Source organism: Theobroma cacao, chromosome 8 (assembly GCF_000208745.1).
Source record: "Theobroma cacao cultivar B97-61/B2 chromosome 8, Criollo_cocoa_genome_V2, whole genome shotgun sequence".
NCBI classification, from domain to species: Eukaryota; Viridiplantae; Streptophyta; class Magnoliopsida; order Malvales; family Malvaceae; genus Theobroma; species Theobroma cacao.
In genome coordinates, this window is record NC_030857.1 from 15,311,894 (window position 1) to 15,330,649 (window position 18,756).

Genomic DNA, 18,756 nt, shown 5'->3' on the forward strand with positions numbered 1-18,756 from the left:
TTTCACCCTTGGTGTCGCCCTTTCATGTATGACATTCACAGTTGGCCTTCCATGGTCAGGTAAGAGAGTCTCATCAACACTTTAGTTGTCTTTTTTAGTAAAATTTAAGAGTTATGCCTTAATGAGTGCTTAAACCTTATGTTTTAATGCAGTATAGTTCTCTGTAGAGTGCACTTGAATCCCAAAATGATAATCACATTGTGCATTCTGGTCATACCACTTTGAAAAAAGAGGTTTGAGTGGTTTTATAGGGGTATGGGCAAGAAGTCAATTTTTAATCAATTGCGATAATAAGGCACTGTAAGAAATTGGGATGGGATCGAATTAGGTTTTTTCTTAGGCAGTTCTGGACCCTTTTTTACCATTACTAGAGTTGTTGGTCGAAGATATAGGTTTTGGTGTTGGAGTTTGTGGGAGGGCATTGGTTTGAAATACTAATTGCAAGGCAAGCTGATAGATATAAAGATTCTAGGTCATGTTGCCTACACCTGGATAGAAAGGTTGATACGGAAGATATGGATGGTAAGGGTGGATATTGTGGGTTTGTGGGCCAGTATAAGCAACTGCTTGTACATCTCCTTCTTTTTTCTTGAATGTGGTCCCTTTCTTTGAACTAATGGTTTCGTTCCCCTAAATTTTACCATTCTTGATAGCCCCTTCTATTATGTCCCCTAAGATGATCAGATCTGCAAAATTTTTGGTGGCATTACTAATCAACCGTTCATAGAAAAAAGCTCTAAGCGTATTTATGAACAACACAATCATCTCCTTGTCTGTTAGGAGTGATTGAACTTGTGTCGCTACATCTCTCCATATTTGGGCATACTCTTTGAAACTCTCACTCTTTTTTTTTTCATAGTCTGGAGTGATAAGCGGTCAGGGGCTAACTCAGCAGCATGCTTGTACTATGCCATAAACATTCTAGCGAAATCTTTTCAAGTTTTGACATGACTCCGATCAAGTTGTACATACCATCTAGCTGCTGATCCAATTAAGTTATCTTGAAAGAAGTGAATCAACAACTTATCATCATGCGGTTACGCAGCCATTTTTTGACAATTCATGGTAATGTGTGCCATTCGGCATTTTGTCCCATCGTATTTCTCAAATTCTAACACCTTAAATTTGACAGGAATTACCACATTGGGTACCAAGCATAACTCATTGCATCCACAGTTTCGAACCTATCCACTCCTTCCACAGCCTGAAGGCGTTCCTCCAACAAATCGTATTTTTTCTCAACTTTGTCACTTTCTACCATCTCTAATGAATTCTTCTTCAACCTCTCTTGTTCTTTTGGATCATTTAAGTCAGCCACTTGCACCGGTTCAGTAGGATTTATTTCCAAATTTGATCTAAATTGCCCTTGGATTGGTTGAAGACCTAGTGAAGGTAAGAAGTTGTGATAAGCATAAGGAGATCTTCTCACCTAAGGTGCCATTTATGGGTTAACTCCCTGAGTTGTCTATGCATAGGATGAAGCATATCTTGGCAAGCAAGGTTGATCATTTCTCACATTGTCAGTGCTTTGGTTTTCTGCTGGGGCTAAATCTCCAACCACTCTTTTGCCTTTGCTTAGACTCATCATTAACTCCATCATTTTTGCTAACTGATCTTTCATCTCTACCTGAGCTTTTTCCATCCTGTCTAAATGACTCTGTTGTTCCTCTTCCATGTTTCTCATTTGTGGACGAGTGTAATGGACACGCTGATCACTTGGTTTATGTGGTTGAGCTATTTTTGAAACCTTTTTGTAATCGAAAACATGAATTAGATGCATTATCAGTGCATGAATTAAATAAAGAAATGAACTCATTATCTTTGATATGTTAATTATTATTTACAAGCAAAAATACTTATTGTCATGAAATAAGTGTTTATGCATGTATAAATCAATGGTCATACACTAAAAGGATATGTCACATAACACCCATCAACAAAGTAATTCATTGCATAAAATATTATTTTTGATTACAATTCAGGAGTCATATTTTATATATAGAAATATTCACCAATTCTACTGTAATGGCTATACACTTCATCATAACACTTAATCAGCTGTTGCTCTTGTTTCCCCATTGAAAAGAGCTAGCTCTTCCATATGTATGTCTTCCTAGCCAAACTTCTCATCTTGTAAGCCATCTCCCTGATTCGTCTAACCTAATAACCTATCTGGTTGTGTTTATCCACATAAGCTTGTCTGTAGGATTCTCTCCATTCTCAAATTCGAGTGCTTTTTTGTTTGAGGCGCTTATATTCTCGTTAATAAGTTCCCATAACCCCCTCAAGGTCTTCATATTCTTGTCTTAGCAATTGAATGGATTTTTGCTGGAATCGCACTTGCTTTCTCAATCCATCATTGTACGCTTGAAGCTCATTGCCTCGATTCTCCCTCACTTGTATTTCCTTTTAAAGTTCACTAATCGTGGCAAAAAACTTATTATTCAGGCTTTCGTGCTTCTTTTCCCAATTACTTTATATTTTTCGAACTTTTTTTTCTATGTTTAGTTGCTTCCTTCTTTATCTTCTCATACTTTTTTTGGAGATCTTCATATCGTTGTTTCCAATTGGTGTTTTTAGCTTCAGACTTCTTTCAAGCTAGCTCACTTTCGAGCAAAGCATCTCGAGGTTCTGGATCAATTGGGATATGAGATGCATCTTCCTTTGGGTATACCACATCTTTAACTCGTTGGGAATGCCACATCAGATACCCAGTAGTAACTTCATCAATGTACCTTCCTTCGTCTACCCAACTTGTTTTCTACCATGCTTGTGTAATCTCCTCAATGCTTTTCAAAAAGCCTAGCTCTGCATAAGCAAACTCCAAAGTGTTGAGTCGATGTGTCATCAGCATAAACTGCTCTGACCTAAATTGCTTTCTTAGCATGATTGGGGCATAGTTGATCGCTCCTCATGGCCCCATTGACAGTACCCAAGGTTCATATCCACATTTGTACATAACTAGGAGATGGGGCATCCACGGAGCTCTTCGCGTTACCTCCACGCCTATGAGTTTTCTAAGCTTGGAGATTTATTTCTCTTTAGTCTTGTTCGCTGGCCATTCACTCACAAAATTCTCTGATAGAGGCAATTTATGGATGAAATGGTTTTCTGAACCTCTTGACCTTGCATTCAAAGTGACTTTCCATCTAGATGGAAAGAAGTTGTGCACATCCCACAAATCATTTTTCCTCCTTTCTCCGACAATAATTTAGTGATCTAAGAGTTTCTGCTAGGATTGAAGGTGAAGGGTTGGCCTTGTTGATAACTTGCATGAAGAAATCTATAATTTCAACCTTTATATGCCCTAAGACTTTAGGAAAGATCACTAGCCGCTAGATTCCTAAGCCATCACAAGCTGACCTTGCTCGGTATCCTGATGCTTCATGGTACAACTGCGTCGAAAGCTCCATGGGATACATTCATTGTCTCCATTTTTTCTTAAGTTTTGGTCGACTTCCCTCAGAGTAACACCCATCATCTTGGCTAGCTTTCGCCTGTGCTCGATCTTTTGTCCTCTATAATATATTTTGTCTGGATTATCAAGATCAATTTGAAGGAGAGTTCAGTACTCTTCGGTTATTGGGACCATATCCACTACATTAAACATAAAACACCTATACGACGGATCCCAAAATTGCACGATAACCTTCAACAATTGATCATCAATCTGGATCTTAAGGAGCCGAGCTATGTGGCCATATCTCTTATCGAAATTTGCTCGAGTCGTAACCCCCCACCTTTCCCATATGTCAAGTAAATCTGTGAAGTCGTTCTGTTTAAGATCAAGGTGGACCCTATCAGGTAGTGATGAGATGTGATCTTTTGGCAAACAATCCCCCTCACTTTGTTAAGCGCTCGCCATGTGCTACGACGGAATATACGAAATGACTCAGCACATTGCGAACACTTAACAAAGTGAAGGGGATTGCTTGCCAAAAGATCACATCTCATCACTACTTGATAGGGTCCACCTTGATCCTAAACAGAACGACTTCATAGATTTACTTTGTCACGATCCGGTGCTCCCCTCGAGCCCGTGACAACTGCCGCGGTGTCTCGGATCGACACTTATTACCCAAAATGTCAACCAGAAACCCGCAAGGCTTTAATATCAGTTTTTGCACCTCCTCTGTGAGCAACAGTTGTTAAGTATCATGTTTTGAAAGATTATAAACTATTTCCAAATCAAAATAATAGAAAAGTAATTTTTTGCTCACAAGGGCATTTTGGTCATTTTTCTTCTAAAGTCTCGAAACTAGCTAAAAATGTAGTATGCTAGTGGAAAACACATATTTCATAATCAAAAATAAGTTTAGATGTCTAAAACATTCATTTAAAGTGAAATTATAACTATTTGAATATAATAAAAATATTCAATAAAATATTCTATTTTCTTATAAAACAATATTTATAGAGTTACCGATAAATAATTTTTGTAGCTTAAAAGCTAAATAAATTCATACATATTGTAATACAGATAACCAAAGCATAAGATTTAATTTACAGTGACATGTGAGCCCACGAACGATCAAAAGCATCAAAAGCGATAAACCTACAGTTTTTGAAGATGTAAATCCAACTGTAGCCCTCAACAAAGTGAGCTATCTACAGACTATCTTGAGCCTGAAATGGGTGAAAAGGAAGGTGGTGAAATTATATAATCCCAGTGAGTAAACAAATACCATCTAAAATATCTAAAGCTGAATAAATGGAGACAGATAAAATAGTGTAACATACTGTAATTTATCTCCTTTCAACTCATTTCAACCAAATAAAATCAATTCATATAAATCGAGTAATCAACATGGCTTATGAATTTCTTAAAACATTGGCTCGTGCCAAAATCATCCTCATACTCAGTTATCAGGGATACCTTAACCGAGGGCTATCCCAACCGAGTCCGCCAAGGCTGTTAGAAAGTTATATACGCATAAATCATGTTTTTATTTTGAAAACTTAGTCATTCCTTAGCATTGGCTAAGTTCACCCTCACGTGGTGGTTTGACGTAAAGTGAACTCTAAAGTGTTAACCTCATGAGTTATCCAACCGCACCTCTTATATTGAGGTATGAATATAATAGGGTTATCGTGCCCCTCTAATAGGCTGGTTCATGGAACCCGTCACTGCAGCGACTAATCAATAACCCACCAATTCAATAAAATTCAACAGTATGACATAGCAATTTTATCATTATCCAGCCTATCAAGGCAAACATCAGTTTATACATTTTCAACACAAATACCAATTCAACCATTCATGCTAATATTATCATAAGCCATTCAATTCAAACCATGATTTATAACACAACAATTAGTCTCCAATTACTCTATTTTCAAAACCATCATTCAATTTCAAGACAATTTATAAAATCATTTCATTTAAACACATTTTGTTTGTAAAACCTAAAGATTTACCATTTAAACACATTTTTCTATAAAATCACAAAAACGAATAAAAACTACTTTAGATAATTAAGACGATAATAAGGTTACTCACTATTTCGGGAGTCGAATTTCGAGTACTCCGATTCTTGATCCTTGGGTACTATCTCTTTACTTTTGCCAGAATGCTCATCACTTAGACATAATGCACAATAAGCCATTTACTACATTTGTGCTAAATTGTTATAAAACCAATTTAAGCTCTATACTAATGCATGAAATGGGATGTAAATTGTTCGGATTATAGTCTAAACACGGTATTCTACACAAATTCAATTGTGTACCTAAATAAAACGATATTGGCCTAATTCGATCTATCACCCAATTAATTGGCCAATATGTCCAATTTAACTCCAAATAATTCTATTTTTCTCCTAATACTCCAAATCATCAAACACAAATTAAATAACTTGAAATATGATAAAATCATCCTCACATTTTCTCTTGAAAAATTTGGTCATGGTGGTGCATCAACACTATAATTTTTCAAGCTTGATTCTCACACCATAAATCACTAATTCCTAACCAAATCACTTGAAATAAGATCAAAATCATCATCAATATTTCACATGGAGAATTCGACCTATGGAGGTTCTTGAGGGGTATACGATTTTTCATGCTAAACATTACCATTTTCGGTTTCCACCACCACAATTCATTAAATTCTAACTAAATAACATAAGACATCATAAGATTCATCTTCAATATTGTCTTTATGAAATTCGGCCAATGAAGAATCCATGAAGAACATGTCATTTTCTTACTTGTTTTCCTTCCAAACATGATAAATCAACTATAAACACTAAAATATCTCAAAATCTAACCAAATAAATCATCAAATCTTCTCTCTCTAAATTCGGTCAGCCATGAATCCTTCATGATATCTTGTGATTCAACCATGAAAAATGCAAAATAATGCATGGGAAAGGTAGATCACAAGTCAAAATCAAGAAATTTTACCTTTGATTGCTTGATTACTTGAAATCCACCAATTTTCTCTTGAATTTTCACCCTAGGGTTCTTGTTCTTTCTTTTCTTCCTTTGTTCTTGCTTTGGCCGTCCATGAGAAATGAGTTGGGAGAGTTTATGTGCTGATTTTTAAAGTCAAATATAAATGGATGAAAATTTGACACATGTCACCATTCCATTGGTTCATGTGTCATTCTTACCCATTAAGCAATCTCTCTCCACTACTTAAATTTCTTTAATTATCCATGAAATATTGGGTAAAATCCATGTGCTGGACAAGTCTTAGGTCGTGTAAAATTCTAATTTTTCCCTTGGGGTGGCAAAATGACTATTTTGCCCTTATGCTCGAAAAAAGGCTAGAATAAAAATTTTTCACCTCTCAAACTCAAATTTTGTTCTAAATAATCAATTTTGATCAAAAACTTTTTTCAACATTCCAATTTTAACCTCGGGTGGCAAAATGACCATTTTGCCCATAGATCATGAAAATTTCAATTTGATTCCAAATCGGTCTTCGAACTCCGAATCACCATTTTAAGTCATTATGGAGTTTTAAAATTCTCAATTTCATCTTCAAATCTCTATTTGGACTAGTTCGAGGCCTAATTCAACTTAATTATACCATTTGGTACAATACCGTCCTTTAACGATTTTCAAGGTACCCAAGTAAGCAAACGTGCATTCTTATGTAGGAATGGCATAATAAACATATTGTTGAGTTGGGCTTGACATACTTGACATATGCGAAAGGTAGAGGGCCACGACTCGAGCGAATTTCAATAAGAGATATGGCCACATAGCCCGACTTCTTAAGGTCAAGATTGATGAACAACTGTTGAAGGCCATCGTGCAATTTTGGAATTCGTCGTCGTATAGGTGTTTTGTGTTTGATGAGGTGGATATGGTCCCAATAATCGAAAAGTACTCAGCTTTCCTTCAAATTGATCTTGATAATCCGGATAAAATATATTAAAGGGGACAAAAGACTAAACACAGACGATAGCTAGCCAAGATGATAGGTATTACTCCAAGGAAAGTCAACCAAAACCTAAAGAAAAAGGGAAACAATGAATGTATCCCATGGAGCTTTCTATGCAGTTATATCATGAAGCATCAGGACACTAAGCAAGGTCAACTTGTGATGGCGTTAGGAATCTAGGGGCTAGTGATCTTTCCCAAAGTCTTAGGACATATAGAGGTTAAAATTATAGATTTCTTCAAGCAAGTTATCAACAAGGCCAACATTTCACTTTCAATCCTAACAGAAACTCTCAAATCACTGAATTATTGACGAAGAAAGGGGGAAGGACGATTCGTGGGATGAGCATAGTTTCTTTCCGTCTAGATTGTAAGTCACTTTGAATGCAAGGTTAAGAGGTTCAAAAAACCATTTCATCCAAAAAGTGCCCTATTAGAAAATTTTATGAGAGTGAATGACTAGAGAACAAGACTAATGAGCAATGGATCTCTAGGCTTAGAAAACTCATAAGCGTGGAGGTAACGTAGAGAGCTCCGTGGATGCCCCGTCGCCCAGTCATGTATAAATACGAAGATGAACCTTGGGTACCATTAATGGGGTCATAAGGAGCGATCAACTATACCCCAATCATGGTGAAAAGGCAGTTCAAGTTGAAGCAATTTGTGCCAATGACACCGACTTAACATTTTGGAGTTTACTTATGGAGAGTCGAGCTTTTTGAAAAGGATTGAGAAGATTGCATGAGCATGGAAGAAAACAAGCAAGGTAGACCAAGGAAGGTACACTGATGAAGTTACTACTAGGTATTTGATGTGGCACACCCAATGAGTTAAGGATGTGGTATACCCAAAAGAAAATGCACCTCATGGCCCAATTGATCCGAAACCTCGAGATGCTTTGCTCAAAAGAACTTTGAAGCTAAAAAGGCCAATTGGAAACAACGATATGAAGATCTTCAAAAAAAATGTGAGAAGATGAAAAAGAAAGCAACTGAATAAAGAAAAAAAGTTCGAAAAATAGAGAGTGATTGGGAAAAGAAGTATGAAAGCCTGAATAACAAGTTTTTTGCTAGGACCAGTGAACTTCAAAGAGAAATACAAGCGAAGGAAAATCGAGGCAATGAGCTTCAAACGAACAATGATCGATTGAGAATCCAAGTACGATTCTAGTAAAAATCTATTCAATTGCTAAGACAAGAAAATGAAGAGCTTAAGGGGGTTATGGGAACTTATCAACGAGAATATGAGCGCCTCAAACAAGAAAGCACTCGAATTCGAGAGTGGAGAGAATCCTACAAACAAGCTTATGTGAAAAAATACGACTAGATGAATTATTTGGTTAGGCGAATGAAAGAAGTGGCTTACAAAACGAGAAGCATGGCTAGGAAAACAGACATATTGAGGAGCCAGGTCTTTCCAATGGGAAACAAAAGTAACAACTGATTAAGTATTATGATGAAGTGTATAACCATTACGGTAGAATTTGTAAATATATCTAGATGTAAAAGATGACTCCTGAATTGTAATAAAAAATAATATTTTATGTAATAGACTACTTTATTGATAGATGTTATTTGACAAATGCTTTTAGTACATGACCATTCATTCATACATGCATAAATACTCATCTCATGATAATAAGTATTTTCGCTTGTAAATAATAATTAACATATCAAAGATAATGGGTTCATTTCTTCATTTCATTCATGCACTGATAATGCATCTAATTCATGTTTATGATTACAAAAAGATTTCAAAAATAACTCGACCATCTAAACCAAGTGATCAGCATGTCTATTACACTCATCAATGAATGAAAAACATGGAAAAAGAACAACAGAGTCATTTGGACATGATGAAAAAAGCTCATGAAGAAATGAAAGATCAATTAGCAAAAATGATGGAGCTAATGATGAGTCTAAGCAAAGGTAAAGAAGTGATTAGAGATTCAGCCTTAGTAGAAAACCAAAGCACTGATAATGTGAGAACTGATCAACCTTGCCTACCAGGATATGCTCTATCCCATGCATAGACATCTTAGAGAGTTAACCAACAAATGGCACCACAAGTGGGAGGATTTCCTTATCCTTATTACAACCTCTTACCTTCACTAGGTCCTCAACCAGTTCATGGGCAATTTGAATCAAATTTGGGAATGAATCTTGCTAAACCAGTGCAAGTCCCAGACTTAGATGATCCAAAAGAACAAGAAAGGTTGAAGAAGAATTCATTAAAGATGGTAAAAAGTGACAAGGTTGAGAAAAAATACGATTTGTTGGAGGAACGCCTTCGAGCTGTGGAAAGAGTGGATAGGTTCGGAGTTATAGATGTAGTTGAGTTATGCTTGGTACTCGATGTGGTAATTTCTGCCAAATTTAAGGTGCCAAAATTTGAGAAATATGATAAGACAAATTGCCCAATGGCACACATTACCATGTACTGTCGAAAAATGGTTACACAATCGCATGATGATAAGTTGTTGATTCACTTCTTCCAGGATAGCCTAACTAGATCAACAGCCAAATGGTATGTACAACTTGATAGGAGTCATGTCAAAACTTGGAAAGATTTAACTAGAGCCTTTATGGCACAGTACAAGCATGTTGCTAAGTTAGCCCTTGACTGCTTGTCACTCCAAACTATGGAAAAAAAGACAAGTGAGAGTTTCAAGGAGTATGCCCAAAGATGGAAAGATGTAGCGACACAAGTTCAACCAACCCTAATAGACAATGAGATGACTATATTGTTCATAAATACGCTTAGGGCTCCTTTCTATGAATAGTTGATTGGTAATGCCACAAAAAAATTTAAAGAGATGGTCTTCTCAGGTGAAATAATAGAAAGGGCCATCAAGAATGGTAAAATTGAAGGGAATGAAGCCCTTAGTTCAAAGAAAGGGACCACATTCAAGAAAAATGAAGGGGATGTGCAAACTTGCTTATACTGACCCACAAACCCATAGTTTCCACCCCTACCATCCATATCTTCCATATGCCCACTTTAACCGACAGCAAAATACCTCAAAACTTCTCCTCTAAACCGACAACAACTACCCAAAACCACCTATTCTCTCCCTCACAAGAAAATCAACCCCTAAAAAACCCAAATCAAAAATCCAAAAAAGAGTTACTCTCTATCTCTCATTTTTCATTGTATTTTTTATTTTTTGTGCTCTCTTTTTAGATTTTTTTTTTATTTTTTGATTATGGATTATGGTTATGCTGGCTGCTAGAAAACTTAAGGTTTTTCGTCGGGATGTTGTTACTACAGTGGGTTTTTTATACCCAGTCTTCAAGCTTGGTGCCGCATCCACCTTCTGCCAGACGTGATTTTTTCGCATCTGGCAAGGTGTATTACGCCGCACCCTGCCAGTCGTTCAACTATTCCTTTTTTTATTTTATTTATTTTATCTATTTATTTTTTATTCTTTTAGTTTCTAGATATTTCTTAATTTTGTTGGGTCTGGCATTAAGCACTCCCTACATGAACACTAACATAATGCTTGGGGGTGCCAAAAGCCCACTGATCTTTGGACTTGATTTAAATAACAATAGAATAAACATTTAAAATAGACTATAAAAATAAAACAAGGACCTCTACATTACTAAAAATAACTAGTGTCTACACCATGTTGAGCTACTCAATCATATAAAACGATTCAAGGCATCATTGCACCAATGATCCATGGAGGAGATTAAGAATATATGGGGTGATGAAGCAACCTAGTTTTGCAACTAGTTATAGTTGTTCATGTTAATAAGCTTATCCATATCCTTCTCTTACACAATCCATAGTTGCCTCCTGGCCACAACAGAAACAACGTTGTGATTACAAAAATATCATTGCAGGGTCCGTGCTGCAACATCATGTGAGTGGAGACCAGAAACAAGTGCCGAGGAAAATATGCTGTACAAATTTTATTGTGATTATTCTTAAGCAGAAAAGAAAAGTACCTTCTGCACTGGTGGCGCTATTTCTTTCTCCACCGGGGTTTTTTATTCGCCCTTCTTCCATCTCTTCACAGATGAAAGTGTTCCAGCAACCGTCTGCATACTTTAGATATGAAAGAACTCATGAAGGAGAATTAAGAACTCAGCAGCAGGATATTAACCCTAAAAAATAGTACCTGCTTGCCATTGAGACTTCTCATTGATGCTGCAAAAGTGCTAAAATAAGGTGAATCTAGTAATTTCATGTTCAAGAAACAATTGTATCAAAATTCAAAGACTGTAAGTTGTCTGGAAAGAATTATTCTGTTTTATATTACAACTGGTGCAGTTCAGGTTGAATTATCTGATACTGCAGCCCGAAAGATTTTACCATTCCCTTTTTAATTTCACTGGATTCTGGAATTCAGTGTGTGATGGAAAAAGGGTGTTGGGGTATTGGTAAAGTGTACAAGCTAATCTTAAAGGCAGACAAGATATGAGGTTAGCTTCGGTTGATGTCACTAGAAGCTTAAGAGGAAAATTAAAACAGACCCTCTAAGAAACTAACGAAGTTGAGTAGGATTTCAGTCAGGTGGCTCACAAAAGGAATACAAGTAGAAAAATCTAGAGGCTGTCTTAATGGGAGGTTATTCTCATGCTGGCAATTTGTGAATTATGAGTGGACGGGGGATATTTGCATCTCCCGAGTCAGTGTTGGTCTTTTTTTTTTTTCTGGAATTCTGTGTCAAGCTTCAGTTGTTAAAGGGTATATTCTTTCACTTCAATACCCTTCTTTTTTTGTAGTTTTTGTATCTGATTTAGCAAGATCTTTTTTTCTTCTGTACATGGGAAAATTTTTCTCTTCTATGCTCCTTTCCCTCTCCCCTTTTTAATTTTTTATAACTTTGGCCTCAAATCAGATTTCTCCCATGTTATTATATACCTTTCATGAAGGTGTAAAAATGTTTAGCACAAGCAGATAAATTAGCACTGTCATCCAACTACAACAATTTCATGCAGATAGATAGATAAATGATGATTTAGCATTATTAGTTTTATCCTCTTAACTTGAATTAATTGAAGATATTATATACAACAAGCTTTATCAATTCTATCTTTGGCCAAAAAAGAAAAACACATCATGAATTCTATCACCAAATTGAATTTGCATTTACTTTTATTATTTTGCTGGAAGGGAAAAGGTTGATTATCTATAGTAATGAAATATGCATTTTTTACCTCATGAAAGCAGGTGGAGCAGAAGAGAGGCCATGGCTTGGACATTCGCGAGAAAGAATAGGGAGATTCACGCGATCAAGTGAAGTTCCATGCTAGAGTTTATAGAGAAGAGTTTTTAAAGATTTCTACATTCCTCTTTCTTGTTTGGAAAGCCTATGCGACTGCCTTCATACCAAATATTGCTTTTTCAAGGAAAATTTTATGTCCAGAGAACCTCCGTCATGCATATCTGGTGTCAGGCACGTATGAGGCTACTTGACTCGAGAAAAGATACATTCAGAACTCTGCAGTCAGAGATAGCCCCAAGTCACTAGCAAAAAGTAATTTATTATACGGCTTTTACAACTCCATGTCCCGTTGATAGACCTTCTGTAGTTATATGTCTCTTGCATCCTTCAAGGAAACTACGCCATATAAGGGCATCAGGTGGGAAAGCCATACCGGCAATAATTTGCTCTGCTTCCTTGAGTTTCCCATGTCTAGCCAGTAAGTCTACCATGCAATGATAATGATCCATTTTTGGTTCAAGCCCATAATCGCATTTCATTCTCCTGAACAATTCCATGCCTTCTTTCACTAATCCAGCATGTCTGCACACAGTTAAGATTGCAATAAAAGCAACCCCATCAGGCTTAAATCCCAGAAACTCCATCTCTTGGAAATTTTCCAAAGCTTCATGAGAATAACCATTGACTCCAAGGGCTGAAATCAGAGAAGTCCAGGTGATGAGGTTTCTATCTGCCATTCCATCAAAGATTTTCACTGAACTTTTGATGCATCCACATTCTCCGTACATGTTGACAAGTACATTGCAAACAAATGTGTCACAAAGACTGAAATCAGTCTTGATAATGAGACCATGAACAGAACTACCCAAAGCCAGGTTGGAAAGTTTACTGCTAACAGATAAAAGGCTAACAAATGTGTAATTGTCAGGATATATTTGAGTCATCTGCATGTGTCTGAATAGTTCAAAAACCTCTTTATAGTCACCACTGTGAGCAGATGCAGCAATCATGATATTCCAAGATACAACATCAGGTTCTTCAAGAACAGAAAGCAGCTTTAGTGTTTCCTGGTACTGGCCTACTCTGTTATAAATTCCAGCAACAATGTTAGAGGGCACTATGGCGAGTGGTCTTTCACAATCTGTCACAAAAGTAAGGGCATCAGATAGGAGACCATTTTTAGCATATGAGGTCATGAGGGAGCTCAATACATATACATTATGTTCATATCCCATTCTTATAATCAAACAATGAAGCTGCTGTAGCTCTATGGTCACTGAAGATTTCAGAATAGCAGAAAAGGTAAACTCATTTGGCCGGTAACCCAGTTGCAGCATATCTAGCAGTAAAAAAGAACAAGTAGTACAGAATTTACTAGCATATCCCAAAATTAAAGCATTCCAAGAAACTACATTCTTCTCATATATACCATCAAAACATTGGTGGGAATCGACCAATTTATCACATTTGGCATAAAAGTCAACAAGTGCACTACCTACAAATACATCAGATTCGAAGCCCTTCTTGATTGTTTTGGCATGAATGTATGCTCCTAACATTGGGATCTGCAAACTACTACACGAAGCAATAATAATAACTAAGGTAGTCTGGTTAGGCATCACTCCATCCATGGACATTTGAAAGAAGAAATCTAAAGCTTTTGGCGGACCCCCGTCCCTTTCCAGTGCACCAATAATTGTGTTCCATGACACAACATCTTTTATATGCATGCCCTGGAAGACTTTTTCAGCTAGGCAGAGGCGCACACATTTCACATACATGTTAATAAGAGAGTTAACAACTGTTACTTCATAATCAAACCCACTTTTAATCACTAAGCCATGTATCTGCTCTCCAAATTCCGAATCAAGCTCACCTTCCAATCCAGACAAAACACCAACAAATGAACAGTCAGACAAAGATGCCTCCAGCCTTAGGAGCTCACGGAACGAAAGCATACAATCTTCAACCAACCCATAATGTGCATACAAAGAAATGATCGAGTTCCAAGTCACCAAACTCTTCCTTGGCATGTCTTCAAATGCCTGAACTGCTTCAGATACACACCCAGACCTTGCATACAGACCTAACAAAGCAGTACCCACGAAAGCATCAGCGTCGAACAGCCCATTTTTGACAACCAATGCTTGTAACTGACTCCCACCACAAAGATCCAATGCTTGACACGACAACAGTCCAGCCAACGCGAAAGGAGTAGGCGAAAACCCACAGCCCCGCATCATAGAAAACAAATCCCAAGCCCCCCAGACATCCCCGCATTTACCATAGGCACTGATCATCGAATTAAATGATACTGGGTTTCTCTCAGTCATGATGTCAAACACTTTGCGCGCGGCTGATAAATGACGAAGGAACGCATACTGAGAAATGATGTTGTTGTATACGAAGATGGGCTGGCAGGTGTAAGGGCCGAGAGTGATAGCGAGGGCATGGAGAGGCTTGGTGGTTTTAAGGGAAGGAACTGCAGACCAAGATTTGAGTAGTTGAAGGAGACGTTCATGGTGTTTGAACAAGAAATCTCCATTGAAGCTCATCCAGCTGGTCAGGCGGGAAAAAGCTTTGGTGTCTGACTTGAGTTTTTTCAAATATGGTATATATAGAATAGTAATTTTCTTTTTTCTAAAATTAATTTCTTAAATTAACTACTATTTCAATAATTTTTCTTTTAAATTTATAAAAATAAAATAGTGATACCATAATATAAAATATACAGTAAATTCAATCGATTTGATATTAAAATTTTAAATACAAAAAAATTGAATTTATTTTATGCAAAAATTGAATCGAACTAAATTATTATACGAATCAAATTGAATTATTATATTTAATCGAATCAATTAAAAATGGATCTACTTCCATCGATTTGCTTAATTTTAAAAAATTGAACAATATTTTATCAAATTATAAATAATATATATTAATATAAATTTAAACATACTTAAATAAATTTAATAATATTTTAAATTTAATATATATTTATTGAATAATTTTAATAATTTAAATTTTTATTAATTTAAATTCGATTATTCAGATTGTTCATTTGAAAATTTTAGTCATTGATAATCGAATCAAATTGATCAAAATAATCGAATTTGTAAAATTCAAAGATCTCAAAAATCATTTTAACCAAAAAAAAAAATGGAACTCGCTTCCATTCAATCGATTTTTTCAATTCAAAATGATTTTGTTCACCTCTGTAAAACAATAATGCAATAATAACAACAGAACTCTGTGCTCTATTACTGTGAGAGAAGCTATTTGTTTTGAATTTTCTTCTTGTTTCAGATTCAGTGGGTTTTTCTTTTATCTGTCAACTGAAGGATTCAAAACATTTTCGTGCTTCAATCTTTTGCAGATGGCGAATATGAAAGCAGTCTACATGGATCCAACGGTCGAAAATCCATCCTCCAAGGTTACAAAAAGTTCAGGTAGAAACTCACATATAGAGTGCTGGTCTTTTGTTTGTTTCCCGAGAAAGCGAAGCGCATGAAAATGGAGTAAAGGATGATTGAACATTGCAATTTCTAAAGTATTATAAGTTTGTTTTGTTTGTTGTTGGCTTGGCCATGTTAACCACACTGCACTGCTGCTGTCAACTTAGTTTCTGTTTGATCAAACAGAGTGACCCTTCTTTTTTTTTTTGTGTATGCTATTACTATATATGAACACTATAATGTCAGCTTTATTACTAAGTAGTGAATGTGAATGTGAATGTGAATGTTCCTCAAGTAGCTTCCATGATTAGTTTATTACTTAGCCTAATGTGAATGGGAATGTCCCTTAAGTAGCTTCCATGATTACTTTATCACTTAGCCCATATATTCTAGTCTTCCATGTTTCCTCTGAGAATAAGTGGGTTAATCCATCAGCCATCTGCTAAATATTTGTCCAACCATTTCTGCTTACTACACTTGCAGTATGTACTATTACAATATATGAACAATATAATGTCAGCTTTTGTGCTTGGTAGTGAATGTGAATGTGAATGTCCCTCAAGTAGATTCCATGATTACTTAATTACTTGGCCTATCTATTCTGGTCTTCCATGGTTCCTCTGAGAATAAGTGGATTAGTCCATCAGCTATCTGCTAAATATTTGTCCAACCATTTCTGCTCACTTTCACTTGTACTGTGTATGTACTGTTGGGATGGGAGGGGATACTTCACAAGCACAACTTTGGGTTTAGTGATTTGTTTTGTAATTGCAGTTTCTGCTGGGGTTTGCATGATGAACAATTCGTGGAGAGACAAACAACATCCATCTTTCATCAATTTCATCTCCTCCTTCCTCACTGCAAATTCTTTCCGCCTTAACTTTGTCCCGGTTGCCCCTGTATTTGGCTTCACCCTTTTTTCTTTTTCTCCTAATTATTTCCCTTCTCAATTCCCTTTTTGGTGTCATATTGGTTTGTCACTCATCTGCTGCAACTTCTTATGTGTAGGACTTCATTTTCAACTGTGGGGGATTGTCAGTGGCATTTATTTTTGTTACACACTGGGATTGCTGCAATGTTGAAACGATATTTAGCAGGTGAAGTATATATTAGTTGGTCTTGTTTGAAATTCTAGCATCATCTTCTGATTCATTCGATCTGACTCGTACAGGGCCAAAAAACTGAAGGTACAGTTTGCTCATCTCTATGTTGTTGTAAACCTTCCATCTAGGGAGCAAAATGATTCTTTTGTGCGCTCCTACTTCAAGTAATTCTTATGAAACTACCTTTCATTTTTTTTTTTGTTTCTTCTTATTTTAACTACCATATAATTCCAAAAGAACTTTGAATGTCTTTTATGATTTGTTGAAGGTATGAGATGCAGCTTGGTAGACCAACATTTGTGCTAGTTCAAGACATTGAGATGGGATTTGAAAAGATTGTGAAGATAGCCCACTATTGTGGAGGTACGATCCTATCCAATGAAGTTCACTTGAATGCTACCTTTGAAGTGATAAACATAATAAATTAGTATGTAACTATACAGTTTGCAAGCAGCAGGAGGCTAAATCAAAACTGAAAGCTGAGGTCTGTTAGCAGATCATTGCTTGTTTTCATTATATTTGAAGCATAATCTATTGACAAAGATTCCAACTGCACTATTCCCTTCAATGTTTGTTTTTTCCTTTCTTGCATGCACAGAGGAATCAATCAGTGCAGGGGATGGAAAATTTTCTTAGAGTGGTCACAGCCATACCAGGGATTGATAACCATGACGCAAATTCGGTATTTCATTGACCTTAATGCATCCACCATATTCAATGTTCTTTTATTTCTTTCTGTCTTTCATTGGAAAACTTTCTTGCTTGTGTGCATAGCTTCATGCATATCTGTGCTTGGGGTCCTAGATGACCAAAACAATTTAGAACAAGTAATGCAAGTTCCTATCAAGGACTAGGGGTATTCTGTTGTTTTCTTATGTGTTCTTGGTTGAATAACTTTTTGGTTGTCTTTTTCAGCTATATCAAGCAATTGGTTCAATTGAAGGGATTGCTAAAGCATCAAAGGAATACATTGTGGAAAGCACAGACCTTTCTGCTGAGAAAGCTGAGACAATTGTAAGGTTCTTCAGAGATTCAAAGTTTTACCTGTGTCCCAAAATCAATTAATGAAGAGAAGAAACAATTCTCTCTCCAAATGAAACTTCTTAGCAGGGCTTAATTCACACTTGAAACATGTGCAGTTTCTCTGGTTCTTTCTTGGATTTTATTTTCATAATTGGCAATACCCCCTTCAATCAGATTTATGTTCATGTTATTGAAGATTTGCAACTTGTATTTCAAACCATGAAAAAGCTACTCAAAGTCAAGAAGCTTGGTTATGGCTTCTTGGTTAAGAAACTTCATAATTTTGAGCTGTTAGGTTGATTCTATTCATTGTTATTAGACTTGACAATTCGTGTTTTCATATCTTAATGTTATCATATAAATATAAAAGTATTAACAGTTTTATAAATAAACACAACATGATTAATTTCGGATCTTAAACACGTACACCAACATATTTTCTGTTATCTTAAATACTTGATAAATTCCTAATTTGAATTTCATTAAGTAATATAAGATTTTAAATATTTCTTGAGATTAAAAGAAATTATTTAAAAAATTATGAAAATGAAAATTTTAAGACAAACTCTATTTTTAAGTAATTTTTATCAATTCAGAATAAAAATCA

General features: G+C 36.0%; 2 protein-coding genes across 11 annotated transcripts; one reads left to right on the top strand and one right to left on the bottom strand.

The window, feature by feature from the left end:
• LOC18592900 (pentatricopeptide repeat-containing protein At3g58590) lies at nucleotides 4,609-15,173 on the bottom strand. Of its 10 annotated transcripts, XM_018125364.1 has the most exons (4): nucleotides 12,561-15,173; nucleotides 11,519-11,547; nucleotides 11,346-11,438; nucleotides 11,100-11,193 (listed from the first exon to the last, which is right to left on the bottom strand). In XM_018125364.1, exon 1 carries the CDS (start codon nucleotides 15,121-15,123, stop codon nucleotides 12,889-12,891), a length of 2,235 nt encoding a protein of 744 aa, XP_017980853.1. In that variant the 5' UTR covers nucleotides 15,124-15,173; the 3' UTR covers nucleotides 11,100-11,193; nucleotides 11,346-11,438; nucleotides 11,519-11,547; nucleotides 12,561-12,888. The 10 variants fall into 10 exon arrangements, with proteins under 10 accessions (XP_017980850.1, XP_017980853.1, XP_017980855.1 ...); XM_018125366.1 differs by having other exon boundaries at nucleotides 11,346-13,709; nucleotides 14,064-15,173; XM_018125363.1 differs by lacking the exon at nucleotides 11,519-11,547 and having other exon boundaries at nucleotides 11,346-11,518.
• LOC18592902 lies at nucleotides 15,682-18,446 on the top strand. Its single transcript, XM_007019840.2, has 9 exons — nucleotides 15,682-15,833; nucleotides 15,945-16,017; nucleotides 16,798-16,922; nucleotides 17,032-17,120; nucleotides 17,195-17,290; nucleotides 17,395-17,489; nucleotides 17,570-17,610; nucleotides 17,725-17,808; nucleotides 18,042-18,446. The coding sequence occupies exons 2-9, from the start codon at nucleotides 15,945-15,947 to the stop codon at nucleotides 18,189-18,191; spliced, it is 753 nt and encodes a 250-aa protein (XP_007019902.1). The 5' UTR covers nucleotides 15,682-15,833; the 3' UTR covers nucleotides 18,192-18,446.